Genomic DNA, 25890 nt, shown 5'->3' with positions numbered 1-25890 from the left:
AATAAAATTGGTAAAGTGGAATAATAGGTATAAACTTCCAGTTGTAAAAGAAATGTCATGAGGATGTAATGTACTGTTCAGGGAATATAGTCAATAATATTGTAGTAACTTCGGCACAGTGACAGATAATAATCAGACTTACCATGGGGATCATTTTGTAACATGTAAAAATACCAAATCGCTATGATATATACCTGAAACTAACATTATCTTGTATATCAATTAATTTAAAAAATGACATTCATAAAATATAGTATTTCCTCCAAAAAGGACAAAAGGTAAGGATCAGAAACAATTGAAAATTATAAAAATAAAAGCAACATTAACAGTAAATTCACAGTATCAGATATAAACTGAAGAGTTAAATCAATGGTTAATATTATTTCCATTAATATTCTATCTTTCATTGCTGATAACTGGTAAACTCAAAGTCTGTGGGATATATCTTCTGCTTCCCTACATTTATGCATTCTCTCATTTGAAATGGCCTGCCTCCTTTCCTCTATTTATGTAAATCCTTAACTGTCAAAATCCAGTTCAATTTTTTCTTATATCCTCTAAACACTTTCAGTCGATAAACATGTTAATAGCTTTGAACTCCATTCTTAGAATATTAAATATGTTTCATATGTAATTGCCACTTAATTATGCATTGCTTTTACTTTCACCCATTCAATCAAAGTACCTACTACTGGCTAGGCACACTGCTACAGCTAGACAAGAGGCCAGGACCTGACAGATTCCCTGGGGAATTCTACCAAACTTTCAAGGAAGAAATAACACCTATTCTCCTGAAGCTGTTTCAAAAAATTGAAGCAGAAGGAAAACTTCCAGACTCTTTTAATGAAGCCAGCATTACCCTGATCCCCAAACCAGGCAAAGACCCTACCAAAAAGGAGAATTTCAGACCAATATCCCTGATGAATATGGATGCTAAGATTCTCAACAAGATCCTAGCAAACAGGATCCAGCAGCACATTAAAAAGTTTATCCACCATGACCAGGTGGGATTCATCCCTGGGTTACAAGGATGGTTCAACATTCACAAATCAATCAGTGTGATAGAACACATCAATAAGAGAAGAGAGAAGAACCACATGGTCCTCTCAATTGATGCAGAAAAAGCATTTGACAAAATCCAGCATCCGTTCCTGATGAAAACGCTTCAAAGGATAGGGATAGAGGGAACATTCCTGAACATCGTAAAATCTATCTATGAAAGACCCACAGCAAATATCATCCTCAATGGGAAAAAGCTTGCAGCCTTCCCGTTGAGATCAGGAACACGACAAGGATGCCCACTCTCACCACTTCTGTTCAACATAGTATTAGAAGTCCTAGCAACGGCAATCAGACAACAAAGAGAAATAACAGGTATCCAAATTGGCAATGAAGAAGTCAAACTCTCTCTCTTCGCAGATGACATGATTCTTTATATGGAAAATCCAAAAGTTCCACCCCCAAACTACTAGAACTCATACAGCAATTCAGTAACGTGGCAGGATACAAAGTCAATGTACAGAAATCAGTGGCTTTCTTATACACTAACAATGAAAATACAGAAAGGCAAATTAGAGAATCGATTCCATTTACTATAGCACCAAGAACCATAAGATACCTGGGCATAAACCTAACTAAAGAGGTGAAGGATCTGCACTCGAAGAACTACAGCTAGAAATAGGACATACGTAAACAAGGCAGATGCAGTCTCGGTGTCATTAAGGCTCCCCAGTCATTGGAAAATAGAACTTCAAACACAGAGTCATCCTGCAGGGTAACAGGACCACGAAAAAAGACCCAGTGGTATGGAGACATGATGCTACCCAAAGAGGATGCAACCTCAGAGAAGTTCTGGGTTCCAAGAACACAGCACAGGAAGTCCCAAGTCACCTTCCCAGAAAGAAGATAATTTCAGAAAGAGGACAATTAAATATTGAAGAACACCCTGGGACTAATGGAGAGGTCTGGCTGTTTGTGATAGAAAGACTGAATGGCATACTGCTGCTTTTTGCAAACAGTTAATTCCACTCTAAACTCAGAAGCTCCATGACAGCTCGGAGTGTATTTAACAGAAGCTCAGTAAAAATCTGTTTGAATGCCTGAACTGGAAGCGAGGGGTGGACAGAGTGGGGACTGAGCCAGAACTCAGTATTTGCAAAGGAAAAGTTGTAGTCCTCAAATAAAGAGATTGTTAGTTAGCAATAGACTATATAAATTAGTGCATAGTATATCTTAAAGTGCCCAGATTTTCTTACGTGTCACATAATGCTATCCACAGAAGTGGAATCAACAGAATTTGCAGAAGCCTTTCTGCAACTGTGTGAAACAACTTACACATTAATAGAAAATATTTCTGACTTCTTTAGAAGATGTGAAGAGAGGCACTAATCTGGAAAATGTGAATTTAAGCCTAAATATTTCTTCACTGTTGAAGAAATTTTAAAGATTTGTTTTAACCAAAATTCACCAGAGATTATGAACAGGAATATGTGATATATTCATTTTTTACAGAGGAAAGATTGCTAACGTTATTAGAATTTTGTTTATTTGGATAATGCATACAAGGGTGAATCACAGGGGTTTTCTCTACTTGGACTCTATGATCTATAATTAGCAAACAGATTGCCAATCTTGTAGCAGCCTCTGAGTCAGAGATGTGATTTCAGTTAGAATAATCAGCTGACAGATAAACAATTCTAACTTATTTTGGTAGAAGCCTGTGTCACAAACTGCATGGAAAATTAAGAGAGCAGGCGTTAAAAATTAACTGATGAGAACTTGTGAATTCCAGAAATTTACTACCATGTGCTGAAGACCATTATGATTTTTCAGGCAATGTCCTTAAAAAAAATGAAATGTAGTGAGAGAACAAAGGACTGTTTTCCCATGATAAATTTGTTTCAAACAGTTAAAATGAAAACATCACAGGAAACAAACAAGGGAAATGAATTAGCACATGGGATTCCTACAAGAGACCAATTCTGAACACAACTGCACCTACGACTTTTCTGTGGACAAATGAATGGTAAACCTGTAAAGCGACTAGCTACTTACATCTTAAACTAGGTAAATTACAATACTGTTTTTCTTCTCTGCCTTCTCCCCTAACTTACATTACGTGGAAAAATCACTAGCTATGGCTACTTATGACATGGGAAAAGACATCCCATAATCTGGGTGACGAATCTCAATATATTCACCCATTAGCAGCCAGTCTGTAAATCACTGACCAGCTGGGAGCCTACTACCAAGCCTGCTAAACCAGCCCCTGGCTGTGGCATCACCTACATGTGACGTATGATCAGCTTGTTCTGAACTTGGTTCAGAGAGAATGTTACCTGCCGTGTCTTTGCGCCTCAACTATTAGGAACTGAAGGCACACTGATCTTTCTTAACATATAAATGTAAATGCTGAACACATAAGATAGATACCCTTACACAATTAAAAAAAAAATTCAAGGCTTCTTACATATAAAATATTTGTTTTCAAGAGAACATAACCCTAATGGGAGAAAAACATCTTTATTTTCACTACCTTCAACTAAAATTTGGTGTTTTCTTGAGTCATGAAAGCAAGCAACAAATCATGGCGTTAATACACCTGTGGCTCTCTCACCAATATAATACTAAATATTTTAATATCACATTAGAGTATTGGGGATATGTCAAAAATATCATTTATGATTATCAGTCCTTTAAAGTTATAACAGTTAATTCCATCTTCCTTCAGCTCTTATCACTTAACATATATTCACTAAGTCAAAATTTGGGATTTTAAAATATTTTAATAATTGGTAGTGTTTTCTCTATAATTCTAGCATTTTGCTTCATACATTTGGCATAGTATGATGAGAACTAAGACATTCATCAGACTGCCAAAGAGATGTGTGACACACAGAAACACACGATTGAGAAGCACTGGTCATGGGGCGCCTGGGTGGCTCCTTGATCCCTGTTTTCAGAGGGAAAAACTGTTACTAACCAAGTCTGATCATACTAAAAGGCCAAGAGAGAAGAAGATTCCCAAAGAATAGATGTTTGCAACAGTTTTAAAGATTTCGTGTTTGAACAAAAATTAATATAATTAAGAGGTTTTATCTAGTTAGCTTTGCTCTTATAAAAATCAAATTACATTGTTTCTAATTCAGTTATTCCTCACTAAAATTAAAATGTGGCTATTAAATATGATTTTGAAATTTTTGAATTATGTTAGATCTGAAGCAGAATGATTTAGATAAATATAAATAAATATATAAATATAATTACTGTCACAAGCTGTTGACAAGTTAAGTTAGAAAACAAAACTATAATAGTTGTTGAACACTAAGTAATCACTTCCCCTCTCTAATACATGTGGATCCGTGCCACTGGAAAATTCTGATAGTAATATCACGGCTTCCTGGATATGAGAATGTTTTAAATTCTAATAGCAGAAGTTGAATGCAGTGGCTTGGAGGATGGATTTTGGAGTTAGAACTGGCTTTTAATGCTGATTATACCATTTACCGTTTATGTGATCTCAGTCTCAATTCTGAGGTCTGAAAAATTAGGATGAAATACCTACCTCACAAATTTATTCTGAAGATTGAGTTAACAAGTGTAAAAGAATGAGCACATCATACGGAAAAAGGGAATCAGTTCATAACTGGGAACTGATCACAGGAGCGGAACCAGGAGTAGGAGGAGAAATGGAAGAGAAATAGCAGAAAAGGTATGAAAATACCATTCTTTAGAATTGGTCATAGGATTCTCCTGAAAGCAAAACTCCTGGAAGCAATTAAATGAAACTGTTAGCATCTGAACAGAAACCCTCTCTTCAGCATTTGAGGTATCTGAAATAGGTAAGTGATGTGGGGGGTGGGGGGGGAAGCAAGAACTTTAGAAAAATCTCAGTCAGAAATAAGCCTGGAACAAATATTGCCATGTTCTCCAAGATGATAAAAAGAAACATTGATTTTTATATAAATCAGGGCAGTGAGCTTGTGGCAATTAATTTAATAAAGCTCTGGAGGTGTTGATATCTTGTGTGCTAGAGTTTAAAATGCAAAAATCAAACTGCTTTCCCTCTCAGTTTGCTCCAGGTCAATAATAGAATATAGCCAAAATTATGCAGATTGAATTGCTAACATGCTGAAACAATTCAGGAAAAGCAAGAGAAGTTTTGGCACTAAAGACTTAGTTCAATGGATTTATGGTCTAAAATCTATTAGACAGCCTTTGAGAAACCAATTTTCTATACCCAGATTCTACGTATCCTCTCCATACACGTTCTCTACAATTTTTTCCTCTGAAATAATGAGTTAAATGCCAAGATGACTAAAATAGGATCAGATGTTCAGTAGGCTGAGGAGATCAAAATACGCCTAAACCCGAAAATGTATCTGACACACTCCAAGTGTTGGATACTTGTAGTGTTAGCAATTAGTTGTAGATCTCCTCAGATGAGGACTGTGGTGAGCATTTTGGGAGTGGGGGGGGCGTAGTGGTGACTCAGGAAGGAGAGGGAATGTTCACTCCTGTCGGTTAACCCTTACACACAACTGAGGTTCATTGTTCACTGGACTGATGATAATAGCAGAGTCAGAATGACCACAGTCTTCTAAGCAGGGAAAGGAATCTGGCCTTTCATTTGTTGATTTTACCTTTTTCACTGGCTAGTGAACAAAATCTGTATTTCCATATTGAATAGGATCTTCAGATAGAAATTCCAGGTAGACAAATAGCAGAGCTCTAAATGAGAAATCAGAAAAAAAAAAAAAAAAAACCCACAAAAAACAACTGGATCCATATTCTTTTTCTTAAATACCATGTGAGATGGGGCAAGAAATATAATCTCCTAATCTTAGCCCCTTCATCTGTAAATGAATAGTTTAGATTAAACAAATTACTGGCAACCCCATCTGCTCTCAAATTCTCTGAACCACTAGGCAAGATAAAACAATGAACTAATTTAGTAATGGTCTTTCAGCGTAACTAGGTTGCTATAATCAGGGCTCTCCTGAAATACATTATTTTTCTCCACTTCTGGTTTGAATAAATTATTTTTTTCTATCACAACAGTATAACAGCCCTGAATGCCTTCAGTCAAATATGTTAAAATTCCATACAGCACACAGTCATCTTGATTAAAATATCAACAGTTTATTACAGATGGAGTGGTTCCAAAAAACGATAATGCTCTTCTGGTAGCAGGTGTTCCTGAATTTAATTCAAATATCTAGCTGAAAAGATGCAAAAGTTCTTTGTTTCCTAAGGACGCTAGACAGACCTTAACCCAAGAAAACCAATCGTTAAACACCAGTAAATCTTAAAACCCCTCTAAAATTCTTCATCATGTATTAAAATCTACATGTTACTCATCGTTGATTAACCCCGTCACAAAACAAGTCACTACATAAATAGGTAAAATCAAATATATTTGTAAAATGAAGTTGACTTTTATGTAATGCAACTCTGTTCCACCCCTGAGCACTTGTTTCATTTTTTTGTTTTAAATCTTAGATGGTCTGAAAAGCAATACATTTGATGAGAAATTTAATGCTGAATGTAAATGAGTAAAAGTAAAAGGTAAGTAGAAATGATAAATGTTATCAAGAATGAGTATACTATTAAAAAAAAAAAGAATCGCTAAATTCAGAAAAAGACTCAGCCAATGTATTTTAATATAAATTATCAACATCCAACTTTCCTTCATAGACAGAAACAAAACTGATTACATAACATTCTAATCTTAACTTTTTAATCACCTGAGTTCAAGTCCGAGCTCATCCACTTTCTTATAACCTTTAACTTAAGTCCCTCTGTCTTTTGATTGACTCACCATAAACGAAGGGAACGAAATCACAGAGATCACAACTAGTCCCCATGCACTAAGCCCTACTCACAAAGTGGTTTGGCCCAAGAAATGAGTTATCATTATATCCTTCTATGTACTAAATTATTCATTTCATTTAAAAAATTCAGTTATATTTTAACAATATAAAATTTAATATAAATTTTATAACTTTAAAAAGTGATTTCTCTTGAAAAATTCATTGTGTGTGTATGTGTGTATATTTTTACACATATAACTAAAGCAAACTCAAAGGAAAGAAAAATTAAGTTAATTTCTCAATAAAATATTTTTTCCATCTTCTTGTAATTCACCCATCACTTCAAGACACAAACATTACATTTGCTTCCAAACACATCACTTTAGTGAAAATTAGTTCTCATGTGACTGTAAGAAAGAAATATAGAAGAAAATATAATATATAGAATATGTAAAATTGTACCATTCTTTACTAATTGCTTCCTAAACAAATAGCATTGCTTTCCTGGTATTTTCCTAAATTCACACCTTTATTACAGGAGTAGTTTAAGGATCACACATATCTACACACATACCATGCTAAGAACTATTACTCCTTTTGTTTTCCTAAAAAAGAAAATATTCCATGATTTCATCCCATGAAAATGGATCTCACTAAAATAGAATCTGCATTTCATTAAAAAAGCAGAACTCATTAACATCAGTGGAAAAACTCCTGGTAAAAACATAAGGATTCAAAGTCTAAGTCTGTCACTTGACTGGTTATGTAGCCATAGGATGGGTAGGTTATTTCTATGAGACCCCTTGGCCCACCTTCAGTAAAATAGGGCTCACATTCTTTAACTCAGAGGGCTGTGCTAAGAATTACATGAAATTGTGTTAAGAGTTGATGTATCTACTATTGTGGTTGTGATGTGTAATCAATACTAGCCTTTAAAACTACAGCGTCATTAAACCATTGCTAAATGGTTGTGTGCCTTTTGCCTCTGGTTGCATGTATATATTTCAGAGTTAAGATTACAAATTTTCCAGATCAGACTTTTCATTGAATTAAAATTGACATACAATATTATATTAGTTTCAGCTGTATAGCATACTGATTTGGTATTTTTACATATTATGAAATGATCACCTGGAGAGGACTAGTTACCATCTGTTAGTTTACAAACTTTCTACAGTGTCATTGACTGTATTCCCTATGTTGTACATTACATGCCCATGAGTTATTTATTTTATAATTGGAAGTTTGTACCTCTTGATCCCCTCTGCCTATTTCAACTGTCGCCTAACCCCCTCCCCTCTAGCAACCACAAGTTTGTTTTCTGTAACTATGAGTCTGTCTTTCTCTTTGGTTTTGTTTATTTAACTTTTATAGATTCTACACGTAAGTGAAATCATATGGTACTTGTCTTTCTCTGACTTCTGTTATATAAATATACCACATCTTCTTTAACATCTGTCTGTCAACAGACACTTAGGTTACTGCCCTATCTTGGCCATGGTTAATAATGCTGCCATAAACACAGGCATGCATATATATTTTTTTCCAATCACTGTTTTTGCTTTCTTTGTATAAATACCCATAAGTGGAATTGCTGGATCAGATGGTAGCTCTATTTTTAATTTTTTTAACAGTTTTTTTTTTAAGATTTTATTTACTTATTTGACAGACAAGGAGGCAGAGAGGCAGGCAAAGACAGAGGAGGAAGCAGGCTCCCCGATCAGCGGAGAGCCCGATGTGGGGCTCGATCCCAGGACCCTGGGATCATGACCTGAGCTTAATGCAGAGGCTTTAACCCACTGAGCCACCCAGGTGCCCTTCTATTTTTAATTTTTTGAGGAAAACTTCATACTGTTTTCCAGTGGCTGCACCAGTTTGCATTCCCACCAACCGTGCACGAGGGCTCCCACATCCTCCCCAAGACTTATTTCTTGTGTTTTTGATAAAAGCCATTCTGACAGGTATGAGTTGACAGCTCGCTGAGATTTTGATAAGGCAGCATATAGAAGAATCTTGCTTTTCATATCCATTGAGCCACATTCTGTCTTTTGATTGTAGACTGGTTCATTTACACTTCAAGTAATTATTGATTAAGTATGGACTTACTGTCATCTTGTTAATTGCTTTCTGGCTATTTTTGTTGCTCATCTCTGTTCTTTTCTTGGTTTGTTCCTTTGTGTTTGTTTTCTTTACATTTGGATTCCTTTGTCTTTTACTTTTGTCTTCTTTTTTTATTAAATTTATTTATTTTTTTTAATTTATTTATTTTTTCAGCATAACAGTATTCATTGTTTTTTATTTTTATTTTTTATTTTTTTTTATTTGCTTATTTACAGCATAACAGTGTTCATTGTTTTGGCATCACACCCAGTGCTCCATGCAGTATGTGCCCTCCCTATTACCTACCACCTGGTTCCTCAACCTCCCACCCCCCCCCCCCCCGCCGCCCCTTCATAACCCTCTGGTTGTTGCACAACACCCAGTGCTTCATGCAAAACGTGCCCTCCCTATTACCCACCACCTGTTCCCCCAACCTCCCACACCTGACCCTTCAAAACCCTCAGGTTGTTTTTCAGAGTCCATAGTCTCTTATGGTTCGCCTCCCCTTCCAATTTTTTTTTTCTATAAACATATAATGTATTTTTATCCCCAGGGGTACAGGTCTGTGAATCGCCAGGTTTACACACTTCACAGCACTCACGATAGCACATACCCTCCCCAATGTCCATAACCCCCTCCCCCTCTCCCAATCCCACCTCCCCCCAGCAACCCCCAGTTTGTTTTGTGAGATTAAGAGTCATTTATGGTTTGTCTCCCTCCCAATCCCATCTTGTTTCATTTATTCTTCTCCTTAACTCTAAGTTTTTTCTTTGTGGTGACTGTAAGGTTCACATACAACACATATTTAACAGTCCACTTTAAGTTGGCAGTAAGTTAATTTTGAACATATTCCAAAGCTTTATATTTTTACTCCCCTCCTGTGCATTTTATATCTTTGATGACACATTTTACATCTTTTTGTGTTATTTATTCCTTAACTAATTACTGCAGTTTTAACTAATTTTACTACTTTCGTCTTTTACCCTTTATACTCGCTTTGTTAGGTGTCGATCAACATCTTGATGACTTGTTTTTTCCCATTCGGTTTTTAACTTCATATGTTTTCCTACTAGCATTTGTGCCTTTTTCTTTTTAGCTTAGATGACCCCCATTTACATTCCCCGTATGTATGGTCGGGTTCAGTGGTGATGAACTACTTTAGCTTCTGCTTTTGGGGAAACTCTTAATCTTGTCTTAGATTCTGAATGGGTTGGGAGTCTTCCCTTCAGCACTTTGCATCTATTGTGCAGTGCACGACCTTCTGACCTGTAACTTTCCTGCTGAGAAACCTGCGGGTAACCTTATAATGGTTCCCTTTCATACAGTGTGTTGCTTTTCTCTGGCTTTTAATATCTTCTCTTTATTATTAATTCTTACTGTTTTAATTATAATGTGTCTCAGTGTGTTTCTCTTTGGGTTCATCTTTTCTCTTTTTTCAAAAGATTTATTTGTTTCTTTGTTTATTTGAGAGAGAGAGCAGAAGGGGGAACAGAAGGAGAGAATCTTCAAGCAGACGTCCCACTGAATGTGGAGCCTGATGTGGGGCTCGATCCCACAATCTATGAGATCACGACCTGAACCCAAACCAAGAGCTTGTCGCCCAGCTGACTGAGCCACCCAGGCATCCCTGGGTTCTCCTTGTTTGGAACTCTCTGGGTTTTCTGCACTTGGATATTTGTTTCCTTCCTGGAATTAGGAAAAGTTTTCTGCCATCATTTCTTCGAGAATTTTTCTGGCCCTCCCTCTCCTCCTCCTTCTGGGACTCCTATCATGAAAATGTTATTCTGCTTCCTACTGTCCCGGAGGTCCCTTAAGGCATCTTGTCTTTTTGAAAATTCTTTTTTTGCTTTCATTTTCCTGCTGCGATTGGGTATTTTCCATTGCTCTCTTTCTGGTTCACTGATTCATGCTTCTGTTCCATCCGTTCTGCTGTTGCACCTCTATAGTGTTATTTCTCAGTGCTGTTTTAACTTCTGCTCAGTTATTTTCTTCTATTTTTCTATCTCTGTGTTGAAATCCTTGCTGTGTTCATCTGTTCTTCTCCCGAGATCAGTGGGCATCTTTATGGCCATTACTATGAATTCTTTATTAAGGGTGTTGCTTATCTCAGTTTCATTAAGGTCTTTCTCTGAGAATTTCCCTTATTGTTTGGTTTGGAATAAACTTTTCTCTCTGCTCGTTTTGTTTCTCTTTATTTCTCTCTCTATATTCAGTGAAATGGCTACCCGTCTTGGTCCTGAAATGATGGTCTTCTGTAGGAGTTGTTCCATGGGACCCAGAAGCACCACCTCCTTTGGTCACCAGAACCAGGCACTCTATGGGCTACAAGACTACGCTGGCTCAGACAGGGCCACAGCTGCTGTGCAGGGAGATCAGGGCTCACATTGCTGACCCATCCCAGTTGTGCACAGGGTGGCTGGGGTCCAGGGCATTCATCTGTCCTGGTTGTTCCTGGACTGCTGCATGGGGAAGATGGGTTCCTGGTACGTGCCTGTCCTTGCTGCAGCTCCGACAATATACAGGGTGAGTGGAACATCGGGTGCTTCCCCCAGTCTAGTTATATGATGGGGAGGGCAAACCATGCCCTCTGTGTGTTAGGAGAGAGAGGGCACCGAAAATGGCACCCATGTTCCATCACAAGGAAGTTACGATGAGTGGCAAAAATGGCATGTACCAGCACTTCCAGCCCTGGATAAAATCCTCACACGTTCCCGCCTCCCTGGCAGTCATTTTAAAATTAGTAAGCGGATCTCCCTTGCTTATGGTCTAGGTACTTTTCAGTCTGTTCTTCTTGTGCTAGATCTCAGTGCGAGTGGGTTTGCAGTGAGCCGCCTTCGAGTTGGGTATTTGTTCCTTATAGTTTGATGTTTCTCCTGGTCTTCATCCCCATTTATTTTTAAAATCAGATATTTAGCAGGCTCATCTTTCTGGTGTTAGCACTCAAGGTCAGAATGCCTGACGTGGGGAACAAGCTCTTTACTCCTTAAGAGAGAATTCCAAATTTGGGGGATCCTTCCCATTGTGGGATCACTGCATTTGTGGTAGGGTTCCAGGGAGGATGTGTCTCTGCCTCTCCAGTCCTTCTCAAAGTCTCTTCTGTCTTTTGTTGTGGAAATGCTAGTCATCTAGTTCTCAGGGGTTTTTGTTTGTTTACAGAGGAAAATTACATATGTAGCTATAAATCTGTTGTATATAAAGGAAGGGGTTGTGTTTAGGGTCTTCCTAAGCTTGAACCACCACCCCTGCTTCCCAGACTAGAACTTATTGTTGTGCATGTTACCTATAACACTCATTCCTTCATAAGGACTGTCCCAATAAGAGATGCCTTGAGCCTGGCCGTGAGCTCAAGGAGGACAACTCTCCTTTCCTGCAGTCCCTTCTCCGAAGAGCTCAGAGGGACATAGAGACTAAAACTTCAAGGTCTTGCTCTCACAATTTTATGACCCATCTGTTGAAACAGAATACATATAATTGAACCTTTAGTGAGAAAGAAGAATTTCTGGAGCTGTGAGGGACACTCTGAGAGGGAGTAACCGTGGTGGGCAAAAGTGGTCATGGAAAGTTTTGTGAAAAGCTGAATTTGCCAGATTGTGTTAGCTTCGGTAGGAGGCAAAAGAGGGAAACACAGAAGGAGACTTTCCTGAGAACAGACAGGGGAGACTGAGCCAGAGGCAACACATGCATAAATTGAGACCATTTCAAAAGCGAGAGGTAGAGAAAGAAAAGGGAGAATTCCTGCCCCTATTGTGTTTGCCATCTGGCTAGGAAGCTTTCAACTTAATGAGCAGGTTAAAACCCAGCATGGTTCCACACAGAGAGCAGCCTAAGAAGTACTTTGTAATGATGATCAAAAATACTTACCATATTAATTACCAAAATAAAATGATTGCCCTAAAGATCCTGAATGTAAAATCAATATACACGATGAAAGATTTCTCTTTTGCAATAAATGTCACTAAAAGAGGATAAGCATTTTTCCTTAAGCAAGTGTTACTGTGTTTTTAAAAATATGGTAGGAAGATAGTTCCTTAAAAATGCTGTGAAATGGCCACAGAAATCCGTTGGAGGAACCACAGGAGTTCAACCTGAATTCACAGGAAGACCTACCTCGCGAGATAGCTTCATTTTGCATTTCACAGTAATAAAAAGTTTGTTACTGAGATATAAGATTAAAGGTGAACGTGAGGGAAGCAAATACTAACAGCGAAACCCACAGAGTGATACAAAGTCCTTCACGTGCGAAATCCTTCACTGTGTCACCAAGCGTCGTACTCAGTAATGTATGAGCAAAAGACTCTTGTGAGAACTTCCAGCACTACAGTTAAGCTTCTCTATTTAGATAGAAGCATAACTCACTGTGGTATTTGCTGCATGTATCTTATTAGCATTTCTGATTATAGAAGAACCCGAATTTACGAAGTTACCTCAGGTTTCGGATAAAACACAGACTATGCAGCCATTATCGCGTCAGAGATGGGAGCCCTGTGCCACTCTAGTCAGGCATTCTCCGATGGCGCTAGGCCACTCCAGGCAAGCTCATGTGTGATAAAACAGCAGTGGCCTCTACATCCCATTTCTAAGGTCAGCTTTCTTGGAATTCTAAACAGATTCTCTACATGAACACACACACACGCACACACAGACACGCACACTCATCTCCTTTTTCTTGCTGTTTTAACTTGCCAAAGAATAGAGGTATATGAACCAAGTCCTATTAATATTAATATACACTTTGCTATTTTGCTCTCTGAACACTGTCACTTTGTTATACTAAATTAAAGCCCTGACAGAAACATCCAATTAATTCTCACTAAGAAAATGCATTATTGTGTCATAGTTAATAAGCAGTTCAATGTAATCACACCTTGATCACTTGTCTGACCGGTTCAGTCCGTGGCAAGGTATGGTTAGAACCCAAATGTCTAATATTAGCTCCCTCCACGATTGCTCATACAGGAGTTAAAACGGACAGTCACTCTCCCTTAAGATGTACAGATAATCGATTCTCTTTTACTGGGAAGGAAATGGCGAGATGGCAAGGAGAAATCTGAGTCTTTGACTAAATGTTATCATAAAAAGAATCTCTGGGGTTCAGTCATAACTGCAGCATCTGATGTTGAGCTCCAAGCTAGTTCCCATGCCCTGCTTATCAACCCCTGCAGAGCATCTGAACCCCAAGCAGAAGTGCCCATGGTGAAAGGAAGCATCCTCTGGTCAAGTTAGCTGAATTGTGAAAACTCCCTTTGGCCATGGGCTGGCTGCCTGTAGGAATCTTCACTAAGCTGAGAGGCATCGGGGACAAGGATCCTACCTTCATGAGGACCTGAATGGAGCCTGTAGCTTTTGCAGATATGAAATACCAGAAGCTTAGGGTGCAGGCAGCGCTGGATTCTTGCCACACCGCACTCCTGAGGTGTGCTTCTTCACCCCGAAGGCCCACCGGAGTGGCCTCCAGGTACAAGAAGTGCCCTAGGAAGGAGGACAGCGTTCAGATAGGACAGAAACAACAATGAGGGGATCATTTTAGCTTTTCCATCTTAGTTAGGGGTTTTAACTATGTTTCATAGGATATGAGCTGCCAAAGGCATTCGCATTTGAAACAGAAAGAAAATCGAATAGCCTTGCTTCTAGCTCACGGACAGAGCAATTTCCAACTGTCTGTGCTTTGAGCAAAGTACCTCACAGTATGCAGATTAACTGATGTGACTGGATATGTACGTCACCGAGGTGACAACATAGTTACAGATATCATTTAACGGACTCGCTATACTTTCCAGTTCTTGTAAAACAATGCAAAGATATTATCTATGAAAAATAAAGGAATTACAATGTACTTCCAAAAATGCAGTCATCTGCTGAGAGCAAAAATAAAATGCTGAGAATCTTAATATGTTACATGGAAGATACTGAGTTTTATATTTATGTATCCAAATATTTGAAACATTTTTTACATGTACAGCTGAGTGTCTGCCTGGAGTTCAGACCTTCCGTTCTCTGGTGTGGTCAGTTTGGCTTGGAGGGTTTTGCTATATCATAGGCCTGAGGAGTTGCTCCTCTTAGACACCTTCTTTCCTATTCTGAAGCTTCCAGGAACTCAGGGTCCTTCTCTATTCGCTGACATCCTTTGTCCTCTGACCAAGGAGCCTGAGACCAGACCTCATCTACTCACTGCAAAAATGAGGCATTCTAAGACGTCTGACAGGTGTGACCTTGTAGTTAACCTGCATGTTACCATCTACAGCTTCCAAACCCGCTTTCCCTTCACATATCTCATCTCGTTTCTCTCACCCCTGCTTGGGACACAGGGAAAACTGGATTCTCTCCATTTGTGGATGAGAAATTTGAGAATCTGAAAAGCTACAGGACATGTGAATGATCCAGTGAGTGGCAGAATTCAGGGTTATTAATTATAAAGATGGGTCATGGAGGAAAGGTGCCTGACGGAAGCATACATTATCATCTATCTACAACGGTCAGAACAACACGAAACTTTGGTTACTCCCTGTTATGTGTTGAATTGGGTCTCCCCGCCTAACCCCACAAAAATAGTGAAGTCCCAATTCCAGTCCCCTGTGAAAGTGACCTTATTTGGACCTTTGTGGACGATCAAATTAAAACGAAATTATCAGGGTAGGCCCTTGTCCACACTAAGACTGTATGGTAATGAAAAGGGTAAATTTGGACACAGAGACAGACATGCATAGAGTGAAGGCAATGTAAAGACATAGGAGAACACCACCTACACCACCTATAAGCCAAGTAATGTGTGAAAACACCAGAAGCTTGGAGAGAGGCATGGAATAGGCGACTCTCCCTGACAGCCCTCAAAAGGAACCAGTTCTGCTAACACCTTGATTTTGCCCATCTACGTTCTAGCACTGTGAGAAAATGTCTGTGGTTTACATCTCTGGTACTTTGTGATGGCAGCCCCAGGAGACAAATACGCTCATCAAACATTGGACTCGCCTGCCATGACCCCACACTAGTCTCTCCGGAGCTCTCCAGTAGCTGTCCAGGATGACAACACTGTGACTATGATGAGGAAAACCTACCGTTTTTGTTTCCAAGTGTGTGGTCCTCGGGAGGTCGTAGGCTCTGATGAGAGCCAACTCCCAAAGCCCAATCAGAGTTTTCAGCCAGGGAGTTTTGCCAGCCACACCAGCCTTTCTCAAAAGTACAGGAGGTACCACATTCATTTTCATCCGTGTCATCTCCACAGTCATCTACAAAATTACAGCTTTGCTCTGGTTTATAACATTTGCCATTCTGACATTCCCGATAGCCATGGGGGCAGGAACCTAGAAAACAGAAAATAAAAGAAGACGAGGAAACACTACTAACTCATCACTGAGCTTAGAAGCTAGTAAGAGTGATTTACTTTAACATATAAAGAAACATGGTGTTCTTAGGAGTATGAGTTATTTGACACCAATCTCTCTCTCCTGATCCTGTCCAGTGCTCTGGCCAAGAGATCGCTTATTAGGATTATTCAAAATGAAAAAAAAAAAAAAAACAACAAAACATCAAGTATCATCTCATTGATCTAGGAAAGGACTCCAAGTCTCCTCAAATACAGCATTTCCTGCAAGCTAAGTTCAAGGATATAAATTAAATCTGAAAGCCAGTGAGGTTGTCCATTTTTTATCCTGAAACAAAATCTTTAGGATACTAAGAGCTTATGTAATATGGTATATTTGGAAGCACATTCTATGTATTTCAATATTTATCAGAAACCAAAGATATATATATATATATATATATATATATATATATATATATATATATATATAGTACTTCCAAAGAACTTCCGAAGTACTTCCAAAGAAGCAGGGATATGAATATATAAGTAATATTCAATTTTGTAACAGATTTTTCTCCAAAAAGCATATATATCTGTCAATTGCTTAGAATTTTAGAAATAATTTCCCTACAAAGAAATGTCAACACAATAAAGTTTTATTTTTGGCTGATTTTTCTTTTCCTCCAGAAAGCTTAAAATAAAGAGCAATGTTTCCGAAGACCTGAGTTTGAACCCTGGTATTGATCCTCCTCAGCTATGAGACTTGCATCATCCTATCCTTGATGAGTTTAGTTTCTCCATCTAAAAAAAGAAAAAGGAATCATAAAACCTACAGAAGTTAAGCTAATTAGAGAGACTACTGTTGATATCCCCAGTGCCTAGAACAGAGCTTGGCCATTAGTAGGTGATCAGAAAATACTAGTCAAATACATGAATGAGTGAAATACAGTGTTCTGGAAATGGTAAACCAGTTCCATGTGTACACTTAAGATATTATAATTATCCTGCACTAATACTACAATAGGGTGTAACACCAGGGTAACAATATTTTAGTAGAAGAAGTCATTCAAAGATCCAACTTAGGATTATCCACTCCTCAGTTGCTGTGACTCTACAGTATCAGAAATTTTCTCCCTTTCTGTCTTCCCCATCTGGTATGTACAGAAACTGATAATGCCTTCCTATTTTATTTCTGTGTGGTAGCTTCAATGGCCTGAGGTTGTCTGGGAGCTGAGGACAGGTGTGGACTGGATCTGGGCGGTGATACAGGCATTCACTAGACGGTGTTCTGGGAGCTGAAAACTGCTGACAAAATCTCATGAAGAAGCTTTCATGTCCTGGATCAGTCCGATGTTTTAGAAAATAGATGGCTAAGAGGGAAGAAGTGGGAGGATATGGATGGGGTGCCATGTAGAAACCACTGGGGAGAAGACTAGTGTTCTGAAGGCTTCTAGCCATTTTGTGGGCTAAGCTGTTTCTGGACTGTTTGTTCAAAATCGCCTAATTAAATGCCCTTTACACTTGCAAAGCCTTTGAAAATAAGTTTCAACCATGCATTCTGCCTCTAACAAAACTTTCTTGTCTGGGTTAATTGCTAACATTTTCCTTTCTTGCAGCGTGGGGTTAAACTATTTTTATTTCTGCCCAGTTCAATTTTAGCAGATTGGGGGTAAGACAAAAGGCCTTTAATGTTTCATTCACAGAGCTTGACTCAGAATCATACCATTAAAGCAATTCTGAGCTACACAGAAATGGAGAGCATGTACATTATCCTTCATTTATAGATGAAAAATAAATGATTATAGATGTTAAGCAACTTGATGATTTTTCAAGAGCAGAGATGCAATTTGGACCCAGGTCTATTGTCTTCTGAACTTTTTTTTCTTTTTTTTTTTTTAAATCTATTGAGAAGAGCAGTGATCCAGGTCAACTACCACCAGACCAGACCACCAAGAAACAAAAATGGTAGTGTTAACTACCAGAAGCATTACTTCTCATGGGACTGTTAAGAACCCGCAAAATTACTAGATCATTTAATTTTACACAAGTTAGCACTTGTATTGATTCTGTCAATTCCAACTTGTTTAGGGAGTAAAAACAAAACTGGCTCTTAAGATACTTTTCTCCAAAGACAAACCATAAGAGACTCTTAATCTCACAAAACAAACTGAGGGTTGCCGGGGGGTAGGAGGGTAGGTAGAGGGTGTTTGGGTTATGGACACTGGGGAAGGTATGTGCTATGGTGAGTGCTGTGAAGTGTGATGATTCACAGACCTGTACCCCTAGGGCTAATAACAAATTATATGTTAATAAAAAATATAAAAAATTTTAAAAATTTAATTATATCTCTAAGGAGGTTACTTAGATGGTACCAATAAAAAGAGAAGTGCATTTAAAAAAAAAAAAAAGATGCTTTACTCCAAAGAGACTGCATCAAACTAAAATTTAATTCCTTTTTTTTTTAAAAGATTTTATTTATTTATTTGACAGAGAGAGAGATCACAAGTAGGCAGAGAGACAGGCAGAGAGAGAGGAGGAAGCAGGCTCCCCGCGGAGCAGAGAGTCCGACGCGGGGCTCGATCCTAGGACCCTGAGATCATGACCTGAGCCGAAGGCAGCGGCTTAATCCACTGAGCCACCCAGGCGCCCCTAAAATTTAATTCTTTTAAAACAAACAAGAGAGTAATTTGAACATGTTTCTAAATGGAAACACATCACAGGTCCCACTATATTACACAACAGATATAGCCAATATTTTAGAATAATCATAATTTTTAAAAATTTCTAAAACATATGTAGCAACATAATTCAAAAAAATAACAATTTAAATATTACATTAGATTATTTTGAACAGAAAGCCCTTCACATTAATAAATACAATTTCTTTGCTATCATGTGTTCCTACCCATAAAACATTTTGCCAAATATCAAGGAAAATTATCAACAATGTTGATAGTGTTATTTACCTGTTTCCAAATTATTTCCCATGTCTGTCGTTTTGTCCAAAGAAAGCATCTACTAAGGGGGAGGGTGTATATATTTAAGTGATTCTGATATTAAGGCTTTTATGACATTATTATCACTTTGATTTTTAGTAAAAAATACATTGTTCAAATTAGACAGAGACCTTCCTGATGGGCAGTTTATTTTTGCAAAAAGGAACAAATGATGAAAGTAAAAAACCTCCAATGCAAATAAATCTTAGAGACATCTGAAGCTTAACTTACTGGAATGAAAACTGATTCTTGGGACGCCTGGGTGGCTCAGTTGGTTAAGCAGCTGCCTTCGGCTCAGGTCATGATCCTAGCGTCCTGGGATCGAGTCCCATATCGGGCTCCTTGCTCGGCAGGGAGCCTGCTTCTCCCTCTGCCTCAGCCTACCTCTCTGCCTACTTGTGATCTTTCTCTCTCTATCTCTCTCTGATAAATAAATAAAATGTTTAAAAAAAAAAAAAAGAAAACTGATTCTTTGCCTCCAAACTCTTCCAGTGAACAGCCTTCCTCAACTGTGTTTATGGCAACTCTATAACCCCCCAGTTACTCGGAGGAAAAAAAAAAATCTTAGAAGGAGCTCAGTGTAGTAGGGTCTAACTCCACGTTTTGATGTCTGACTGGATTGCTGACAGTGCTTCCTTTGAGTTCCACATCCAGAAACCCAGCACGATAGCCCTTATTGGCAGCAGTTCAAACCATGTGTGTCCTTATCTGTGTACGGAAATTCTCACCCCAGTCCCACCATCCAACCACCAGAAAACTCTCAATCAATTTCCTTTCCTTGTTCTCTAAAACTGCTTTTGGACATGCCTTGGAACTACCCTGCTGTCCCAGAAGGCCTCGTTATGTGAGTAATGGACATTTTCAACCCTTTGAGTGTACAATCAATATTGTCAGTCTTAACATCCAAAACAAATTTTGGCCAAAGGTGGGCCAATCCTCAGTTCCAAGGTGGGCACATTTGTGTGTGTGTGTATAAAACTTTTTATTTCATAACATATATAATTTTTCACTGTTACTATTTTGGTCTAAGAGGCTATCATTTTATGTGATTTTACTAAAATGCTTTCCTTTCTGATTTCTGTGCCTTACCCTTGACCCCTTATGGTCCATTAAACAAAATAAAACCATGTGGTATTTTAACATAATTGAATGTCACTCCTCTATCTCAAATTCTATTTAAATATTATTCCCCATTATAAGGAGCCAGATCTCTGAGAAAATAGTCTGTTTGGAACAAAGAACAAAGAATTTCAAGATGAACCTGGATTTTTTTTTGTACCAGAAAATAATAAAGTGCTCAAAAAATTATAGCATTATGATGAAAGGCTTAAGGAGGCAGCTTTTAGAGAAATTTACTGGCCAAATCAGAGACAACTTGAGTATCAAAATAAGTAATATGAAGACTTTTGCTCCCAGCATATACACAGCAGGAAACAGTAATAAAGCGTGAAATTATCCTTTAGCAATAAACAACTAGAAACGTAGGCAAAGTACATACAAGTGTTTTTAAACACTGAACATCAGGAAATACAGGTTTGTGATCCATTAGAGAAATGAAAAAAGGCATACCCTATGATCACTCCTAGGAGTGAGGCACTTTCTGGACTATAACTCCAATAGGGTCAGCCCAGCAGAAAAGGGAGTCACACACTGTAGAGGAAATAGTATGGGACATTTGGAATTTTCAAGGCAGGGTAGTGGGGTAAAGAGTGCTATACAGAGAAGGAGATCCAGAGATATGTCTAAGTCTTTGTTTGAATTCTAGTTTTTATATTTGTAGGATAAAATCCAAAAAGAGAGACTGAGAACAACTTCTAAGAGAATAACAACTAGGAGTTATATGCTGAAAAATTGCCGGAGTTCACAAAGGGCCACATATCTTTGAGTTTCTATCAGCCAGAATGTAGAGTCCTTGGTGAATACACAGGGCATTCAGTAGGAACTCCAGAAGCGTACAATTTAATATGGGGCAAAGTAACTCTAGAAGGAAGTAGAATCTAGACTGTGGATTGGATTGGCAACCTATCATCTTAGGACCAAATCTGGCCTACCACCTGTTTAAGTAAATAATGTTTTACTGGGACTTAGCCATGCCCACTTGTTTACACATTATCTATGGTTACTTTCACACTAAAATGGCAGTTAAGTAGTTGCAATCAAGACCATATGGCCTGCAAAGCTGAACATATTCACTCACTGAACATATTCTTTTAACCTCAACTTGTTTTTACACTAGATTACTTTAAAAACTAAAGTTTCCTGAGTTCAAAAAAAAAAATACAGAGGAAAATTTGCAAAGAGGCAAGTGATAAGTAAATACAAGCTTCCAGTCATAAAATAAATAAGTCACAGGGATGGAAAGTGCAGCATAGGGAATATAATCAGTAATACTGTAATAACTTTATATGGTGACTACAGCTATGGTGGTGAGCATTTTGCAACATATGTAATGGTTAAATCACTGTTGTCACCCCAAAATAATGTAATATTGCATATTTAACTATACTTCAAGACATTAATATCAAAAATTAATTTTTATATTAATCAAAAATTAATACCAAAATATTTTTATATAATCAAAATTAATATAAAAAAGTTGCAGACTTCTATCTTAAATCTGTCTTTTAAAAAACTTAAACATAAACCTCAAAAGAACCAGACAGAACTGTTAGCAACTTGAGCACCTGTAGAACAAAGTTCAATGCTTTTTAAAGGAATATATCAAGCTTCAACAGTTAGTAACAGGAATTCACAATTCCAGCATCAAGTTAAAAATTACTAGTATGTGAGCACCTGGGTAGCTCAGTCAGTTAAGACTGCCTTCAGCTCAGGTCATGATCCTGGGGTCCAGGATCGAGCCTCACGTCAGGCTCATGGGAGTCTGCTTCTCTCTCTCCCTCTGCCTCTCCCCCAGCTTGTGCTCTCTCTCCCTTTCTGTCTCTCTCAAATAAATAAATAATATCTTTAAAAAAAAAAAAAAGGAAAAAAAAACCATTAGGGCTTTGGGTAGGTTAATTTGGGGAGGGTCAAAGAAAGTAAAATTTTGATCCAGATTGGGTATTCTCAGGAAGGAGAAATAATTACCTGATTGTCTATCTTAATGATTCTTACCTAACAAAGGGAAGACTAGACTAGGCTAAAGTCATAATGGGTTGGAAACACTCCTATGAGTCAAGATATGGAGATGTCTGGTCCTTTTTTTTTTTTTTTTTTTTTTTGGCCAAGATAATGGTCGTGTTTGGCCTGTGTTCAGTCACGATTACAAAGTGATCTTGTTTTTATCTTCATTCATGGTTCCAGAGTGGCTTTGTCAGATGTTGACACTCTGTGAAACTGTTTATGTCCAACAGGAGAACCACCAGATCAGAGCAACACAGAAGCCTAAACGATACAGTACAAGGCCACATCCCAGATGCCATGGGCTACTTTTCTTTTTCTCACTTTGCGGTTCTATTTATGTGACAAGAGAGTTCCGAGGAGCAGCCAACCCTTTTAAGGGATATAAGGATAGAAAACAAACCCCTTATGGTTCTTCTTGGGATTTTTTGTAGTAAGTTTTTAAAAAATGGTAGACTAGTTGCTTTGGGAGACCCTGAAGCATTCTGAATGTCCTTCATATTTGTTATTTTTTTAAGCCTCTTGATCTACCCCCTTAGTAATTTAAAGCAAAGACTTGAAAATGTGAAGGTGCTGTGGCATCTACTTTTAGCACAAAAGGACGTAACACGTGAAAAGAAATTCCATAATAGATGACAGTAGCCTGAAGGAACGGACAAAAAACACAGGTAGAGGAATTGCGGTTTGTGTTAAGAAAGCAAGGAAAACATGGAAAGGAGTCTAGAAGGAACAGAAGTGCCTAAGCTTTGAGAAGAAGTGCCATCACGGTTCCAAAGTAGCTAACTACAGCAGTCTGGCAGAGGCTCTTTTTCAAAAACCAGCAGCTTCTCTGTTTTTAGGCTTCTTGGGCCATGGGCTTAGCCCTCGACTGAGAACAAAGTGCAAATTGGCTCAAATACTGTTCTGGCGGCTTCCATCTTCTTCATTCCAATCAAATGTTCAAAATGTGTGAAGAACACTTCCTAGAGCCTTGCTCAGCCTGACAAAAATTTACACTAAATTGCCACTCATGTTCATTCAAAAAGATATTTCCAGAAAGATTAGTTTATTCCTCAGTTTTTTAATTACCCAGTTTTAATCCTTAACCATTAAGAAATGCTATGCTAACATTACATGCTAATACTCAAACGATTCTAATCCTTTGCTAGAAAAGCACTCAAACAAGAAATCCAAAGCTACTTTTTAAAAATAAATATCCCTTCATGATTCTGACATGGAGGAAACTGCTGACATCTTGGTGGTAAACAAATTGTATACCTTTAGTTTCTAGTGTATCACATTTAAGAAGGTAGTGAGCTCGATCATTTAAAATCATTTTCTGAAGTTTCAAGTTCATTTATCAGGAATAACATGAAGACAGTCCAAGGAATTATTTCTGCTGTCAGGAAATGTAAAATATAGTAATATTTTATTGTTTTCCAGTGTACTTGATAGAGGCTATGAATATTTAGGGAGAATCGGTTCTAAGATATCCTGAATGAAGCCACTACCATGAGACAGAGAGCCAGAGCTAGAAGTATGACCTAGGGATAAATCTCCAGATCAAAATCACTTCAGGAAAAATTTATTTTGTACTTTAATGCAGTCAAATTTGCCATTCTTTCCTTTAATGGTTTTTGACAAAGTAATATTAAATAAAATTCTTCTATATTTTTCCTTTTTTAAAAAATATTTTATTTATTTATTTGACAGAGAGAGATCACAAGTAGGTAGAGAGGCAGGCAGAGAGAGAGAGGGGGAAGCAGGCTCCCTGGTGAGTAGAGAGCCCGATGCGGGGCTTGATCCCAGGACCCTGAGATCATGATCTGAGTCAAAGCCAGAGGCTTAACTCACTGAGCCACCCAGGCACCCTTCCGTATTTTTTCTAGTACTATATGATTGCTGTATAATTTCATTTTTAAAAAATATTTAAGTATTTTAAACCTTTGAAATTTACTTTGGCATATAGAATAAAAGAATATTCTTAAAGTGAGAAAGACGAACACACACACCCACAACATACACACATGCTGGTGTGTGTGTGTTTTAAGATTTACTTATTTTAGAAGGAGAGAGAGGGTGAGCAGGAGGGGCAGAGGGAGACGGAGAGAGAAATTTATTCATATACTGCACTGAACATGGAGCCCAGTGTGGAGCTCGATCCCGTGACCCTGAGATCACAATCCAAGCTGAAACCAAGTATTGGACACTTAACAGCCTGTGCCATCCAGATGCCCCCGTGCTGATGTGTTTAGTGAATGTCTTTGGAAAGAGACATAAGAAATTAGCAGTACCTCTGGAAATAGAAAACAAAGAAGTCAGAAGAAAATATTTTTCTTTAATCCAGCTCATTTTTGATAATACTGTGTATATTTAAATAAATGTTTGCTTTGTTTAAAAATAACATGCCAGGACATCTACCTAGGATAAAGAAAGGATTCAAGTAGTGGTTCCAGTTGGGAAACCCAAGATAGCTAACACTCCTCTACTGAGTATTAACCTGGACAGAGGGACAAGAATGTTGACAGTTTTCTGGACATCATGGTTTATGGCAAATGGAAGACTGAACTCTCTCCATTTCAGGTGGCCGTGGACAAAATGCTAAAGCTAAGGAAGAACCAAGTTCCAGTTTGGACAAGTAGATATATGGAATGCAATGCTCTATGAAATATAGAAAGATCTATACTACCTTTATATAGTAGAGTATGAACTACAAAAGGTAGAATAAATAGGGAAGGAAGGTAGTGGAAAAAGATCAAAAGAAATCCCATAAGTCATCATTAATCCTTGCTCCTCTTTCATTTCCTATATTCAACCAACCATTAACATTGTCCCATTTTATCTTCTCAATTTTTCTTGAACCACCCACTTTTCCAGGGACATTCAGGTCTCGCCCTAATAAAACAGCATGTTCACTGATGCTCTGCATCCATGTGAGTCCCCCTGAAATTCGTATCGTACACTGTGAACACAGCAATGTTTCTGAAATGCAAACTGGATCACTACGCTGTTTGAACATCCTTAAATGGCTCCCTATCAGAGTTAAGGCAAAGGCCAACAATGTTAATGGACTAATGGACATAGGTTCAACTCAAGGTCTTGTGCTGTTCACCTTTCCAGCCTCATCTCATGGTCCCTCCTCAACCCTCCACCATAAAAACCAGCTAGCCTTCTTGCAGCCCCTCCAACCACAGATATTTTACATATGCTGGGCCACCTGCTTCTAGAAATCTCTCTTTGAAAACCTTGCACATTTCAGCTCAATAACGACTTTCTGCAAAACAGTCTTGATCGGTCAAGACCATCCACCACAGTCTTTCACCATTCCAGGCAGCCCTTCTTCACAAAACTTTAAAAATATTCATTGTACTTGTCTACATGGTTACGTGCATAATGTAGTAGTCCACACGGTCCATTGGGGAGAGAAACTACTATGTACTCAGAAAATGCTCCCTGTGCAGTTTGCCAGGTGAACAAAGAAACGAATGAATGAACAAGTGAAGGAATGAACTGAAAAGAACAAGGAGGAGGGGCATATATCCATGAGCAAGTGAGAGCCTTCCAGGAAATGGTTTACTGGAAGATG

General features: G+C 38.2%; 1 protein-coding gene across 3 annotated transcripts in view; it reads right to left on the bottom strand.

Moving 5' to 3' along the window:
* MALRD1 (MAM and LDL receptor class A domain containing 1) overlaps window positions 1-25890 on the bottom strand; it is an 800866-nt gene that overhangs the window by 344952 nt on the left and 430024 nt on the right. For all 3 annotated transcript variants that reach the window (XM_046012349.1, XM_046012350.1, XM_046012351.1), the window contains exons 28-29: window positions 15965-16210; window positions 14224-14381 (exon numbers count right to left, since the gene is read on the bottom strand). In XM_046012349.1, the coding sequence (XP_045868305.1) occupies window positions 14224-14381; window positions 15965-16210 (404 nt within the window). The remainder of the gene's footprint in view (window positions 1-14223; window positions 14382-15964; window positions 16211-25890) is intronic.

The sequence above is a fragment of the Meles meles genome, chromosome 7, assembly GCF_922984935.1.
Source record: "Meles meles chromosome 7, mMelMel3.1 paternal haplotype, whole genome shotgun sequence".
Lineage (NCBI taxonomy): Eukaryota > Metazoa > Chordata > Mammalia > Carnivora > Mustelidae > Meles > Meles meles.
Note: the sequence above shows the minus strand (reverse complement) of the source record. Positions and strands in the feature narration are given on the sequence as shown.